This window comes from Amblyomma mixtum, chromosome 2 (genome assembly GCF_055824585.1).
Source record: "Amblyomma mixtum isolate Tamu chromosome 2, ASM5582458v1, whole genome shotgun sequence".
Classification (NCBI taxonomy): domain Eukaryota; kingdom Metazoa; phylum Arthropoda; class Arachnida; order Ixodida; family Ixodidae; genus Amblyomma; species Amblyomma mixtum.
This window is the reverse complement of record NC_143013.1, coordinates 200,542,511-200,556,998: the sequence shown is the minus strand read 5'-3', so window position 1 is coordinate 200,556,998 and position 14,488 is coordinate 200,542,511. Positions and strand designations below refer to the sequence as shown.

At 51.1% G+C, this 14,488-nt stretch overlaps 1 protein-coding gene across 1 annotated transcript in view; it reads right to left on the bottom strand.

Annotated features, from left to right (window-relative positions):
* The window catches only part of LOC149362212 (uncharacterized), a 72,905-nt gene that overhangs the window by 39,795 nt on the left and 18,622 nt on the right, over nt 1–14,488 (bottom strand). The window contains exons 3-6 of the mRNA XM_089572946.1: nt 13,858–14,488; nt 13,202–13,588; nt 10,728–10,866; nt 419–566 (exon numbers count right to left, since the gene is read on the bottom strand). The exon at nt 13,858–14,488 is cut by the window's right edge and continues 201 nt beyond it. Of these exons, the coding sequence (XP_089429072.1) occupies nt 419–566; nt 10,728–10,866; nt 13,202–13,588; nt 13,858–14,488 (1,305 nt within the window). The remainder of the gene's footprint in view (nt 1–418; nt 567–10,727; nt 10,867–13,201; nt 13,589–13,857) is intronic.

Sequence of the window (14,488 nt, the reverse complement as noted above, 5' to 3'; positions counted from 1 at the left end):
AGACGCATTACAAGTTAGATAGATACAGAGAGGAGGGTAAGGCAGGGGTGTTAACCAGAAAGGTTTCCGGTTGGTTACCCTGCACTGGGGAAAAGAATAAGGGGATTAAAGAGGGAAGAGAGAAGGAACGGGAAATACAGTCACAATCTTGCAATCAAGGCAGTCTCTCTCAAAAAACAAAACAGTGCCTCGTAAGCCTGGATGGCAGTCGACTGTTGTGGCCGCGGACCGAGGATCTTGGCCTCTGTGAAAGGGCGAGGATCAAGGCGGTCCCGAGCTCAACGCAGCTTACGTCTTTCGTTCACAAGCACTCGCACAAGAGATGAGTGATCGTCTCTTCACAGGCACAGTTTACACAAGAAAGGCTGTCGGCCATCGCGATCCGGAAACATTACAAGTTAGTATTTGCTAAGCATACCTGATCCTCCTCAGCATCCCGCGTGGACGGTTGAGCAGCTGGGCGGGCTTCGGCGCAGAAGCTGGCGATGGCCGAAGATTCTGACGTCATGTGAGACACGAGCACCCGTTCCCTGTTGTTGCCCGCGCCGAAGCGGATCACCGTGCTTCTGCGAAGGTTCATCAATCAAGGCGCGAGACAGATAACGCGTGTGTGAAAGTGGCACAACGAGAGGAGATTTATTTATTTGTGGCGCTGATTGTGCCGCGCGGCATAACACGTGGTGTTAGTCAGGAACGGTAGAATACGTCACAAAAACGCATGACACCCGGTTGCGTGTAAAAAGTCACATAAGCTTCGGGCATAAATGTTTTTCGTTACCCACACGTGCAAACTAGAGTCATTGTTTGCAGACAGACCTGCCTTTTGAAGAACTCGATGTCCACAGTAGGTGGTGGACATTGGTGTCGGAAGCGGGTGCTTCGCAGTGAGGGCATTTTTGCGGCGCAGGAATCTTGTCACTTTGCCACTGGTTGCGAACTGCAGGCGTAAGGGCCAAGCCGCGGCCTTTTTAGGCGAAAGCATTCGCCCTTCTCGATTCTCTACAAGCGGGATCTGAGACGTGCACTTTAAAGCGAACTGAATGTGAGAATTTACGCAACTTGCTTGAAGCATTTCCGTTGTCTAACCATACCGTTTACTACGACTTGAAAGTGGATGCAGCATATATATCGCATTCTTTCTCATTACCAGAAATTTGGGACACCTCCGAGCCATGGAGTGCCGCTAAACATAGGGGCCTACGGCGCTCCAACGGCTGTCACTCGGTTATTCCATTTGCTACGGGACGGATGATATCAACGCACTGTTTTTGAATGTTCAAAGCCATGCGCCACGTTGAGGGGGGCCTAGGGAACTAGAAGCGCTCTCTCCGGATTCAAAGTAACTAACACGAACATGGCTGGTAACCGATCGACCGCATTCACTCTTCAAACATAAATTTGACTTGACAGGAGTTAAAGGGAAGCAAGCTGCCCTCTAGCGTACTTCCTTTAAGAGGCAAGAATGGTGCCGAAGTTCACAGCAGATTTTTTTTCTCAGGGCTAGGCAGGAATGTTCCCACTGCAAAGCCTAGTACTTAGTGTAGTTAGCTCTGGAAGAAGGCTTTTAAATGCGGAACCGGAGATCATGAGCTATGCAAAAATATTAGATTTAAACCGCAGTCAAAATATTGACAAATGCTGGAACTTCGCATGTTGTTTTGAAGAGGAAAGTCGTTTCCGTTGCCAACCGTAGTTATTCTGAATTTTGAGTGATTGAAATCTATCCAAGGCCTGGGGTCGCATACCCTGTCTGTAAAAGACAGTGCGCTAGAGGGCAGCTTTTACCTTTTTGCTCAAATTGAGGCGAGTTTATACTTTCATGGCACGTACAGAGCTTTATCCTACCTGTCTAGCTACGTCAATTCATTGTTCTTTAGTTGCTAATGGCTTCAACAGGCGAATAAAGGCCGTCTGACTGGGGGCAGGATTTTTGCGTGCTGGTGCAGTACTCAAGGCGATGCAGAGCCTTGGATTAAGAGTAATAATTAATTTCCTTTTGTATTTACAAAACGTTTCCTGCCGCACCTGAATACCTCAGTACCTTAGAGGTAGGGAGCACCGGATGCACTGACTACCCGAGGTACTTAAACCTGCCGTTTCTGCCGGATGGAATGCTCAACCTTGGGAACAACCGGCAAATGGCTCAGCTACTGATACACAACCACAGCAATCAAACAAGGCTGTCGAACTTTGAAGTCGAGAAGTTTGAAGTATGTGGGATACTTCCGGGAGCAATTGTAAGCTCGTACTGCGTGCTCCTTCACTTTTCGCATACATCTTTTCGCAGTGTTGTCCCATGGCCCGGAAGCCCATGTTATTCGTGGTGAAAGCTTTCGCATACAGATCAGCTTACTTATGGTAAACGTTTGAAGACGCTGTTTATCTACTAAATATCAAAACATTATATTAGTGCAACGCAAACTATGCGCTGGAAGAAGGGCTTTACATAAAAGCTTTGGTTTCGGAAATAGATCGTATATCATAAATAAATCTCAGCACAAAGTGGCACGAAATTGGGAAGCTAATGGTCATCTTCGGCGCGAAAAATAGTATTAGAAGTGTAAAAGTCTCCTTTCTGCGGTTGATTCTGTGCGCTGAAAAATACATTTCGTTTAGGCCAGCCGAAAGCGAATAGTATAACTGACTATGATGTTTTTGGACGTTGCTACTGAAGATAATGACGAATGAGACGATTATTACTTAATTTACTCAGTCGCTGAAAATGGGTGGTGGACTGTGAAATGGGGCCCAAAATGTGCAGTTGAGCAATATCATCAATTGTCTTATATAGCTTATGAAGCTTGCTAGTCACCCGCGTGAGGCTATCAGTACGTTGTGAATAAATATATTGATGAAATGAGATATGCCACTGAATCAGCACGTTAAAAATTCCAAAATTGGGCATTGATAGAGCGACGTTTTCAGGAAAACAGGCTGAGACTCTCTTGATGCCTTTCTTCTATTTCTATGGCATATAAGAGAAGTTTATTTGGGCTCTCAATCAAAAAGGGACATCCGTCCCTCTACAAAAACAAAGATACATTGCGGCAACTGATATCGCCCTATGCCCACACACTCACAGGGAACGTAAGTGTCCAAAAACAAAAAGTGTCTGAGAAAGTTCTAGTGGGTCCATACGCGGGGAAAGCACGCCGGGTAGAAAACCGCGCACAAAAACCCGCGCACAAACAACGCGAAAGAACAATGCGCACGAACAACGAGCACGAAAAATCGCGCACGAACAACGCGCACCACACACGCGCGCCGCACATGCGCGCCACACTTAATATGGCAGGGGCCGCACCGTAACACGGCCCCTGCCTACGACGATGAAGCGGGTAGACCAACGCCGAGGGAACTGGTGCTCCTCCAGCGACAGCACGCCGCAACATGGGGTACATGGCCCTCTGCGGCCGTCCTTGTCGAGCCGCTGCACCTCTCTGGCGCCACAGTACGAACGCCCCGACACAAAGAAACATACGCACAAAAGGGTCGCGGAACCTTGAATTGGGGCCAAGGGTCGCCCCGAATATTCGCGACATAAGGACCCAAAATGTCCTAGCTACCGAACACTCAAAGATTGCGTGTCGCAAGGTCTCTACAAGTCCGCACTGTAGACATCGAGAGGAGGGGGCCACGCCCCAAGCCGCCAGGCGATCTGCCGTAGGCAGGGCCCGAAATGAAACAATTTTATAAACCCTGCGGACATCTGAATACCTTAGGAAGAAACCATTAATTGCGGTCTACATAAAAGGGACGCTTAGGATAGCTCCACTGAGTTTTTCTTATCGCTACAAATTAATTTTTTGATTACGCTGACTTTCGCCCCACAACAAACAGGCGCCTATGACTAAAAGTTTTATTTAAAAATTGTTGGGCGCTTAAGCTTAAGGAGTGGAACGCGACAGCGTTTTGTAGCGCTGCCAGGGAGTACGCGGAGCACCATCGTCAGTTCGGCTCGACGGCTGGCCCTTTGGAAAGACCTTTGAACGCAACGCATTTTTGAGGAAAGGAAATGGCGCAACAGATGTCTCACATCTCGGTGGGCACCAGAAACGCACTGTAAGGGAAGGGAGGAAGGTGGGAATGAAAGGGTAAAGACAGAAAGAGGTGCCGTAGTGAAGGAAATCAAAAATTCGATTTGAGCAAAGAAAATGACACAATAACTGTCTCACATATCTCGGGAAAGAGCCTGTTTGTAATTGTCTCCAAGTGACAGCTTCCTCTCTGTTGAGAGATTTGTGCGGTGGGGGATATCGCATTCTTCTGCCTCTATAGTTTTGTAGTATGGCCGAGTATTCCCTGGGTGCTGGCGCGAGTTCCGCGGTCTCGTCGGAAGCTCGGAAAGTAATGTATCCTCGAGCTATCCTGTCGGCCTCTCGGTTCCCTGCCACCCCCGTGTGCCCCGGTACCCACACAATTTTGTGTCGGATCTTGTCGTTTTGTTCTTCCCGGTTTTTAATTCTGTCACTCGCTGCGAGGAGTATACGGAGCGCGTGACGACCTATCCTGCCATTCATGTAATTTCGGCAGGCTGTTTGAGAGTCCGTAAGTATTGTTAGTGACCGCCCGGTTCTATAGCCCTCCGCCACCGCTAGAGCAACGGCTACTTCCTCGGACTCTGCAGCTGTGCAGCCTCGGAGAGACGCGCTGGTCATTTCGCGTAAAGACGAATGGACCACCGCCGCTACAGCGATTTTGGTATCTCCTCCTCTCCAAGACGCGTCTGTATACACGGTCGTGGCTTGAGGAGCGTATGTTTTTGTCGTGTCCGGTCGCTGTGTTGAATGCAGCGAAAGACGCACACGGTACTTTAAGACTTCGTTTATTTAAAGCCGATGAGGGTGCGACCAGCGTCGACCGAGGCAGGAGCCGAACTGGCCGCCCGAAGAAAGGAGGGAGTGGAGAAGCGTCCACGGCAGGGAGTGGCTTCCCAGAACAGGAGGAGGGTGCGGGGGCGCACCGTGGGGGGGCATCCGGCGACAGCGTGCGACGAGGGGCAAGCGGTCGTTAGGAGGAGGATGCGAGTGGTCGTTAGGAGGAGGATTGAGTGGTCGTTAGGAGGAGGATGCGAACTGTCGTTAGGAGGAGGACGCGGGGGCGCACACACACAAAAGCAATAAGGGGACACAACACTTCCTTCCCCCTTAGAAAGTTGCCTGGTATCGTGCAGGGGGTCGGCGCTCACGCGTGGAGGCGCGCTGGCTTTGTGCGCTCGGGGGAGAAACACTTGTAGGCTGGCTGTTGTTCGCTGTGTCTCCTGGGTCTGTCCTGGGCGAAGTCTCTTCTTCCGGGAAGAGGTGCCAGGCTATGTGGGAAAATGGTGCACGTGTTCTCTCCGCTGGCGGACAGCTCTCAGACGGCGTCGTAAATCTACGCAGCTGGTTGAGATGTCGGCGTGCTACTGTGCCATGTATGTTGACGAGCCAAGAGCGCAGGCCTATGCGTCTGACAATTGTAGCTTCCTCCCAGCGTGGCTTTTTCAGAAACTGTCGGGCGAGGACGCGCTGCCCCTCATTAAGCGTGCCGCAGCGCGGAATTGCTTTTTCTTCCCGGAACGTCTCTGCCTTTGGCTCGGGGAGGATGCCTGTGAGCTGGGTTCGCATTTCACGCTCGAACATCATTTTCGAGGGGGTCTCGCCTGTTGTGCTCTGAACCGTCGTGTGCTGCTTGAAGAGAAAGCGCGCAAGGAGGCGCTGCAGCGAGCCTGTCTGATCTCTTTCAAGGGCGCGTTTTAGCTCGGCTACGTAGCGCTCGGCTTGTCCGTTTGTCGCTGGGTGGTAGGGGGCCGATGTAACTGATGAGATCCCGTTGTCGCGATAAAACTTGAGGATCTCCGCAGACACAAACGGTGTTCCGTTGTCCGACACTACCTTGCGCGGCAGGCCGAACGTTGCAAATAGTGATCGGAGGTTGTCAATGACTGCTGCCGAAGTCGTCTGTCCCATTTGCCTTATCTCAAGCCACTTTGTGTAGGCATCTACGACCACAAGGAAAGTGCAGCCCTCAATTGGTCCTGCAAAATCAATGTGCAGTGTGTGCCATGGTGTGTCTGGCTTTTCCCATTCTGGGACAGGAGCTTTCGGCGGGGCGCTCCGGCTGCTCTGGCAAGGCTTGCATTCTCGCACCACTGTTTCGATGTCGTTGTCAATGCCAGGCCACCACATGTAGCTTCTGGCACACTTTTTCATTGCAACGATGCCCCGATGTCCGGCGTGGATGAGAGACATAGCTTGTGCGCGTAGTTCTCTCGGCATCACAACTCGGGACCCAAATATGATGCAGCCGCGATGGGTGCTCAACTCTGTAGCTCGCCTGCGGTAAGCGTCGAAGTTGTCCCCTTTGAGTTTATGCACGTTGCCTTGTTGAACAGCTGTGTAAACTAGCCGGAGAGCTGCGCACTTCTGCGTAGATGCTGCAACTGTGCCTGCTGTAAGCGGAGGTTCTGGCAGTGCTTCGAACATCAGAACGTCTCCTGGTGGAAATGGTTCGTCAACAGTTGCGTCTAGTGGCAGACGGCTTAGCGCATCGGCGTTTTGATGTTTACCGCATATCATCACGCCTAGTGGAGAAAACCAGTTTCTCCCTAGAAGGCTTGATCCTGTGCCCTTCACAACAAGCAGAGGTAGCGTATGGGTCTGGCCGTTGTAGTTAACCTGCACGTTGGCAGAGCCCAATAGTGGCAGATTCTGTCCTGACCACGTTCGCAGGTGCGTGTCGTCTTGTTGCAGGGCGGGTGCGTCAGATGGCCATGAAGTTCGGAACGTGTCCTCACTGATCAGAGTACAGGCTGCGCCGGAGTCCACCTCGAACTTAATCAGCTGGTGATGTACGCTTACTTCTGTAAAAATCTTCGGTCGCGTGCCGAGATTCATGGTGTTCAGGTCGTACAACACAGATGGTGTTGCTGATGTTGTTCCATGGAGATCAGATAGCGGCGTATTCTCTGAGGCGTTGACGCTGTGATTAGGCTGGGAAGGTGACTTTATCTTGGCAAGTCTCCGTTTCGTAATGCATGCTCTTTCGATATGCCCTCGCTTGTGGCAAAAATTACACGTGGCTGACTGGAATCGACATCCCTGGGGGTTGTGTTGGTCGTCACACCGCCAGCAGCGCTGTGCCTTTTTGACCGATTTTACAACAACAGAAGGCTTGCGCACCTGGTTGCTTGTCTGGTGTACCGGCTCGGTGTTCCGGCGAATCCCTCTCTGCTGGTGACCGGCGCTCTCCGCTCGAACGGCGATGTCGTAAGCTTTGCTGAATGTGAGGTCCTTCTCAGCGAACAGGCGCTGCTGCAGTGACTCGTCACTCAGTCCGCACACAAATCTGTCGCGTAACATCACGTCCAAGGGAAGCATGGTGGTGTTAGCAGAAGAAGCTGCGTCTCCCTCCTGCCCGGTAGCTGTTGTCGACAGCGTTCCAAAATTGCAGTCGGCAGCGAGCTTCTTGAGCGCGGCTACGTAGGCGCTCACAGTTTCTCCTCCCAGTTGATCTCGTCGTTGGAAGCGAGCCCGGCTGTAGACCTCGGATGGCCTTGGGTCGTAGTGCTTTTGCAGCGCTTTTACGATGTCGTCGTAAGACACTGCCGCTGGTGTGCTTGGCTGAATAAGGGCGCAGACAGTATCGTAGGTCTGCTCCCCGCACAGCGTCAGCAGGTTGGCCCTCTTCAAGGCTGGGTCTGTGATGTTGTTAGCTTCAAAGTAGAACTGAAGGCGTCCAACCCACGATGACCACGATGAGCCGTTGAACTCTGGTATCTGATTGGGAAACCCTCGCGTAGCCATGGCTTGTCAATAGCGTTGCGTAGCGCGGGTCGAATCCACTTTCTCGTCGCCACTGTCGTGTCCGGTCGCTGTGTTGAATGCAGCGAAAGACGCACACGGTACTTTAAGACTTCGTTTATTTAAAGCCGATGAGGGTGCGACCAGCGTCGACCGAGGCAGGAGCCGAACTGGCCGCCCGAAGAAAGGAGGGAGTGGAGAAGCGTCCACGGCAGGGAGTGGCTTCCCAGAACAGGAGGAGGGTGCGGGGGCGCACCGTGGGGGGGCATCCGGCGACAGCGTGCGACGAGGGGCAAGCGGTCGTTAGGAGGAGGATGCGAGTGGTCGTTAGGAGGAGGATTGAGTGGTCGTTAGGAGGAGGATGCGAACTGTCGTTAGGAGGAGGACGCGGGGGCGCACACACACAAAAGCAATAAGGGGACACAACAGTTTTCTCGATGAATTCGGCCCTCGCTTCTCTTCTGCCTCGATGGAGGTTGGGATCCATGTTTTTTGGTATTGGCGCTACCTTGAGGGTCTTGCGAAGCTCGTCGGGGATCGTTGCCGTCCTCGACATTTCTCGCATCTGCTCGCGGTATCCGAGCCTCTGCAGGAGCGCTCTTCCTGTCGTTGTTTGCAACAGCCTGAGTTTTTGCGACTCAAGCTGCGCCTCTCGTAGCTCCTCAAAGGTGTTGTGTAATCCCAGGGCCATGAGTTTTTCTGTAGACGTGTTGCGTGGTAGTCGGAGCGCTGTCTTATACGCTTTGCGTAGCAGGGCATCCGCTTGTTGTATTTCATTTTTGTTGAGGCACTGGTAGGGTAGGCTGTACGTGATTCGACTAACTACTAGGCTTCTGACTAGTTTTAGTGTGTCTTCTTCACACATGCCATGTCGCCTGTTGGTGATGCGGGTGATCATGCGTGCGACTTGTAGCGTTGTTGCTTTCAGTAGGGTAAAAGTGTGAGTACTGCGCTGGTTGGATTGAACCCACATGCCCAAAATTCTTATTGTTGTCTTTTCGGGTATGGGCGTCCCTTCTATGTAGACGTTGAGTTTTAGGTCCGCGTTGGTTGGGACGGTCCGGTTTTGCTTGCCTCTCCAGACTCTCAGCAGTTACAAACAGGCTCTTTCCCAAACCTACATATACTAAACAAAATGCACCCTACGATATACACGAACAAATGTCCCTGGTGCGACGAAAAACATACTCTATACCACATCCCATGGGCCTGCCAAAACATAGACGTGGTCCCCAAAATACAAAACCCGAGTGCGGAGCAGTGGGAGGCTCTGCTGTCCAGCGACCGCTTTGAAGACCAACAAGGTCTGGTACAGCGAGCTCAACGGGCGGCAGTGGCCACCGGAGCCCTGGACTGAGGGCAACCGACCACTGATTAGAGGCGGACGACTTCGACAGAGAAGGCTCCTGGAGGTAGAACCAAGACGTCTCTGAAGATGCCCCCAAACCGCAGGAAAAACCATTAGTGTAAATAAAGTTTTCCCTTCCTTCCCTTCCTTCACATATCTCGGTGGGCATCCGTAGCCCCCGATTTAAGGTCACCGGTTCGAATTCCTTTCGAAAGCTAGGCTCTAACTTAGCTAGTAAGTTTATGCTGCTCAAAACGCTGAAGGCTATGACACCATCTCTATGATGCAATTTCTTCCGACGCTCGATGCCGACAACTACAACTACGACGCCGACGGCTTTTCAACCGAACGAAAGCTGTCGCGTAAACCTCTTCCCCAGACACCTCCTTACAGGCTGCAGAGGAATGCGACATTGAAACTGCCATCACCCGCACGGGAGCCCGGAACATTTTAACTGACTCCAAAAATGCGATTATAAATTCTGCTCGAGGTAGAGTCCGTATCTCTGCTTTTGGTATACAGGGCTTGCCCGAAACACCCCCACCCCGCCAAATGGAGCTGATATGGGTGCCTGCGCACTCCGGAAATCCCGGTAACGAGGCCGCCAACCTTTTAGCCCCGGGTTCATTAAACGTGGCTCAGGTGGCCTCGGATCGGGGATTCACAAAAGAGCGTACGCACTCGTTCAGCGAGCTGACGCAGGCATACAGAGCCTCACGCCAACTCTACCCCCGCCCCACTCCTCCCTAGATAACAAACACGCAACACTCTGGCGCAGACTACAGACGCACGCTCTCTCCTCACCCCTTACCCCAGCCCACTATAATCCCTCCCTCCGCACTCCTGCTCGCGCCCTATACCCAGAACCCTTCGCCTCTTCCCTCCACATCCTCTCCTTCTGCATGGCGGACGCTCCCCTGCGGGGCCGAGAGAACCTCAAGAACCTGGGAGGACTGGGAGACCCTGCTGCTCTCGGAGGAACGTGCAGATCATCGCCACCGGCCGGGCTGCCAGTGTTATGGACCTTAGGAACATAAACACTTAAGAGCAGTGCGGTCGTGCGGGACCCAGGGGCGTGCCCCGAATTACTGTCATATAATTAAGCTTTTTTTTTTCCTGTCTCTCCGCGAAGGTGTTAGCGTTTACACTACGAGTAGGGGGGGGGGGGGGGAGGGGGGTGTCAGAGACCCATTTCCGAAGCTCTTCACCCCGGATAAGACGTACATCAGGCGAACGTAAAGCTTGTACTACCGACTGTGTACCAGTGGACACCGGCGGCACTAGGGATCGAGACCTGCAGTTCCCGCATGTGACTCGCATGCTCAAACAGCGAGGCCACCGCTGCGGTCTGTGTTAACCCGCAAAAAGCTGTGTTGACGACCGTAGTTTACCTGCGAAATCAACCGGTGATGCCAAGACCTGAATTTCGTTTTTTTTTCTTTTTTGTGCTAAAAAAGCTTCGCTTTTCTGCGGCAGTTGGCTTCTTGAAGTTAGAACGCTGCAATGTATCGATACAAGGCAACATGAAATCGTTTCCAGCGGCCCTTTAGGAGCCCGCGTGTGATAAAGCAATGGGCGTTAGCCAAATGCGGACCCACCTGTTGGCCACCCCAGAGCTCTTGCTTTTGGTCGAGCTGGGGTCCCTGCAGTTCGGCGGCCGTTGCAACCCGCTGGTCTCATCGAAGGCCGTGTGAATCGCAGCTGAGGTGCTAGGGCGCATCGCACCGCTTCCAGCTGCTGCGAGCATCAGTAACGCATGAAACACTGGGTCATATCTGTTCTCGAGGTCCTTTTCCCGCCCACATGCCTGCATCTCTTCTCTTCCACACATAATCCCTCTCCCGGCATTTGAAATGATCCCATTTCAAGTTATTGATCAGTTTTCCCTAACTCTTAATCCGTTAGTAATGCAATGGCTTTGCAACTTCCTGATTAATAGAGAGCAATTTTTCTATGCTAACAATTATTCTTCTAATCGTAACCCAGTCATTTCATATGTTCCCCAAGGTACAGTTCTTGGGCCCTTACTTTTCCCCATCTACATTAACGAACTTCCTTCCAATATTTCCTGTAGAATCCGCTTATTTGCTGACAATTGTGTAATTTACCGCCCAATCACTAACAGTACTGACGTTGCCATTCTTCGACATGATCGTAACCGAATACAAACTTTGTGCACACAGTGGTTAATGTCTATTAATATTTCCAAAACATGTCTGATTTCGTTCTATCGTCGGCAGATGCATACTCCCTCTCAATACGTTCTTTTCGGTCCGGAAGTATCGTCCATTTCTTCTGTAAGTACTTGGGTATTACTGTGACACAAAACCTAACATGATCATCTCATATCATGAACATCACTAACAAGTCAAATCATACCCTTGGTTTTATACGTCGTAATTTACGATTTGCCAACCCATCTACCAAATCATAAGCATACCTAACTTTCGTCCACCCTAAACTAGAATACGCTTCAGCAATATGGGGGCCTCACCAGTCTAACCTCTCTTTAACCACAGAAAAAAAAATACAAAATCTAGCTATTCGCTTTATTTATTCTGATTATTCATGCTACATTGGCGTACTGCTTTAAACACTAGATCCGATTTACACTGCCTTGAAACGCGACGAAAAATTTTCGATTGTGCGTCTTACGTATGTTTTATCATTGATCTCTAGGAGTATCAGTCATCGCCTCTCCAGTAGTGAATCAAAACTATCGATAGTACTATCGATACTATCGACAGTTCAGTCATTATCGAACTATCGATGGTAAAAAAGACTATAGTACCATCGATAGTACTATCGATAGGCGTATCGATACTACGTGTTATATATAGTGCTATCGGTACTTTAAAATCAACCATGCGTACCCACTGCATCCTAAACTTGGTCTCCCGAGTGTGTGGTATGGAGGTGATGGTATGAGTAACTGACAGGACTCGCCCGTTTTCGCAGCCTACGCGTCACCGAGCTCTGCAGACGTTCCCTACGTAAAGTTGCTGGATAAAATGTTAGCGTGCGAATGTCCTGGTTGCGAAGCATGTGTGCGAAAACCATTTCAGCAGCGGTTACGTCAGGAAGACGACGTCTGCAGTGCACGATAGTGTCGTGTAAGCCAGCCCAACTTGTGCTGTTTGTTCTTTCATCGGATGTAGTTCCAGGTACTTTTCCGAACTTTCCCAGTGCACGTTAAAGAACCACAGCTGGTCGAAATTTACCCGGAGACCTCTACTACGGCATCCCTCATAGCTTGAGTCTCTTTGGGATCGATAGTCTATCGATAGACTATCGATAGCAACGCTATCGATATTATTACTATCGACAGTAGACCACCGATAATACTATCGATAGTCTATCGATACTATCGATATGCTACTATCGATATGCTACTATGCTACTATCGATAGACTATCGATAGCAACGCTATCGATAGTATTACTATCGATAGTAGACTACTGATAATACTATCGATAGTCTATCGATAGTAGCACTATCGATAGTTTTTTTACACTATCGATAGTTTCAAAAAAACTATCGATACTATCGATAGTCAATTTTTCGATAGTTTTGCATCACTACTCTCCAGCTGTACTAGTGACCATAAGGCCACCTATGCCCCACCACGAGCCCTACCGCTCATTCTCGATCTTTTTTCGTCAAGTAATCCCGGGACGGGAATGACCTGACACAAGGCGCCGTGCATCATATCAACGCCATACATTTTAAGAACGCTATCAAGGCCATTGTTTTTAACTGCCACGCCCATCCCTCATGCAATGCCCCATACCAGACACCTTTAAGCTATCAAATAAAAGAAAACCTACCATATGGCAGTCGTCCCGGTTAGCCGAACTGGTAGAGCGACTGCTCTGGTGAAGCGGTGGTCCCGGGCTCAAACCCCGGACCAGGACGAACTTTAAACCGCGAAGTTTTTGTGCAAGCTGTATAGCTTTCCTTCCTAACCGCATGGCTACGCTTGTGTGGATGCCAGCGAGCAACTGGCGCCCTTATTACGAATTTGCTCCACCATGGGGGATTCCCCTAAACATTTTACCATTACCCTACATACCTGATCTGATCTGAACCAGGCACTCTCCTCTGTCTAGGACTCGGAATCCAGTGTGCGATCGTCTTGCGGTGCTGGCTGAGGGTGGGCCCCAGGAGAAGGAGCGCTGACTTGTCTCTACGCCTGAAGGAGCCTTTTTGTTCTCCAAAGGAGTGGAGTGCCAGACAGATGTCGGTGGCCCTCCCTTCTGGGCCCCCTCCCTGAAGCCGGAAAACACCGAAGTGGAAGAGGAAGTGCGAGAGACGCCTGCTCCTTGGAGAGACTGCGGGTGGCTCCAAGGGAGAAGCGGGTCTTCGACGTCGTCCTGCACTCGGTGGGGCACCGGCACAGGGGAAGCCTCCAGAGATTCTGCTCGCCAGAGCCTTCTACGCGAGCTCCCACGGACTACGCCTGTAGAGAAAACAAGGAACTCATTTCGGCGAAGAGCGACCTTTCAAGTGGTGGCTCCGAAACTGACTCCCAATGAGTTGATTCGCAGCAAATGGGCCTTACTGGACATCGTAAATGAGTACAAGCTACCCATTCTCGGCTTCTGAGACCTTCACTCAGAGTCCTCCACAAAGCGCCAAGCAGTTCAGTGCCTAGGAAACATAGCAGTGGACTAAATTCCACTCATGCGACAAATTATTAACTTTAGAAAAGTGTAGGTAGAGCATTACCCGTCTTTTCTGCCGGAGCCACGTCTTGTCGGCTCCGCTTTGTCAAGCTGTACGAACGGGACGAAATGCTAGCAGGCTTGGCGAGGACGTCCTGGCTAGCTCCAGACTCCTCTCTGGAACTGTGGTGTCTGTAGCCAGGAAGGTCTTCCAAAAGACTGCGCTGACGTTGAATCCTCTCCTTTCGCTTCATGATGACTTCAGCTTTTGTCAGCGACGTCGAAGTACTTGCGTCCTGATCACGGCTCGAGCCCTGTTTTAGTGACAACGTGGATGTTCTTGAAGGTACGGTGTAGCGCCTTCTGTTTTCATTTCTTTGCTCAGAGCCAGAGCTGTCCCAGGCCGAGCTCTCCGTGTCGTCAGCTTCCTCGGGCGGCCCGTGGTCGTCATAATTCAGTGCCCGACCGCTGAGCGGGCGCCTCTTTGGCAGCACAGAACCCTCGTCGTCACTGGACACTATCGAACCATCTGCGAGCCGGAACGTCACCCGCCTGGACTCGGACCCCTTGCTCGATATACTCAACGTGCTATCTGAGAGGGAGACTGTCCTGAGTGAGATAGACAGAGGGCGGTCTCTTGGAGCCATGACGCTTGAGTCACGAGGTTTTGGCGGCGGCGTGTTAGGACTGAACGA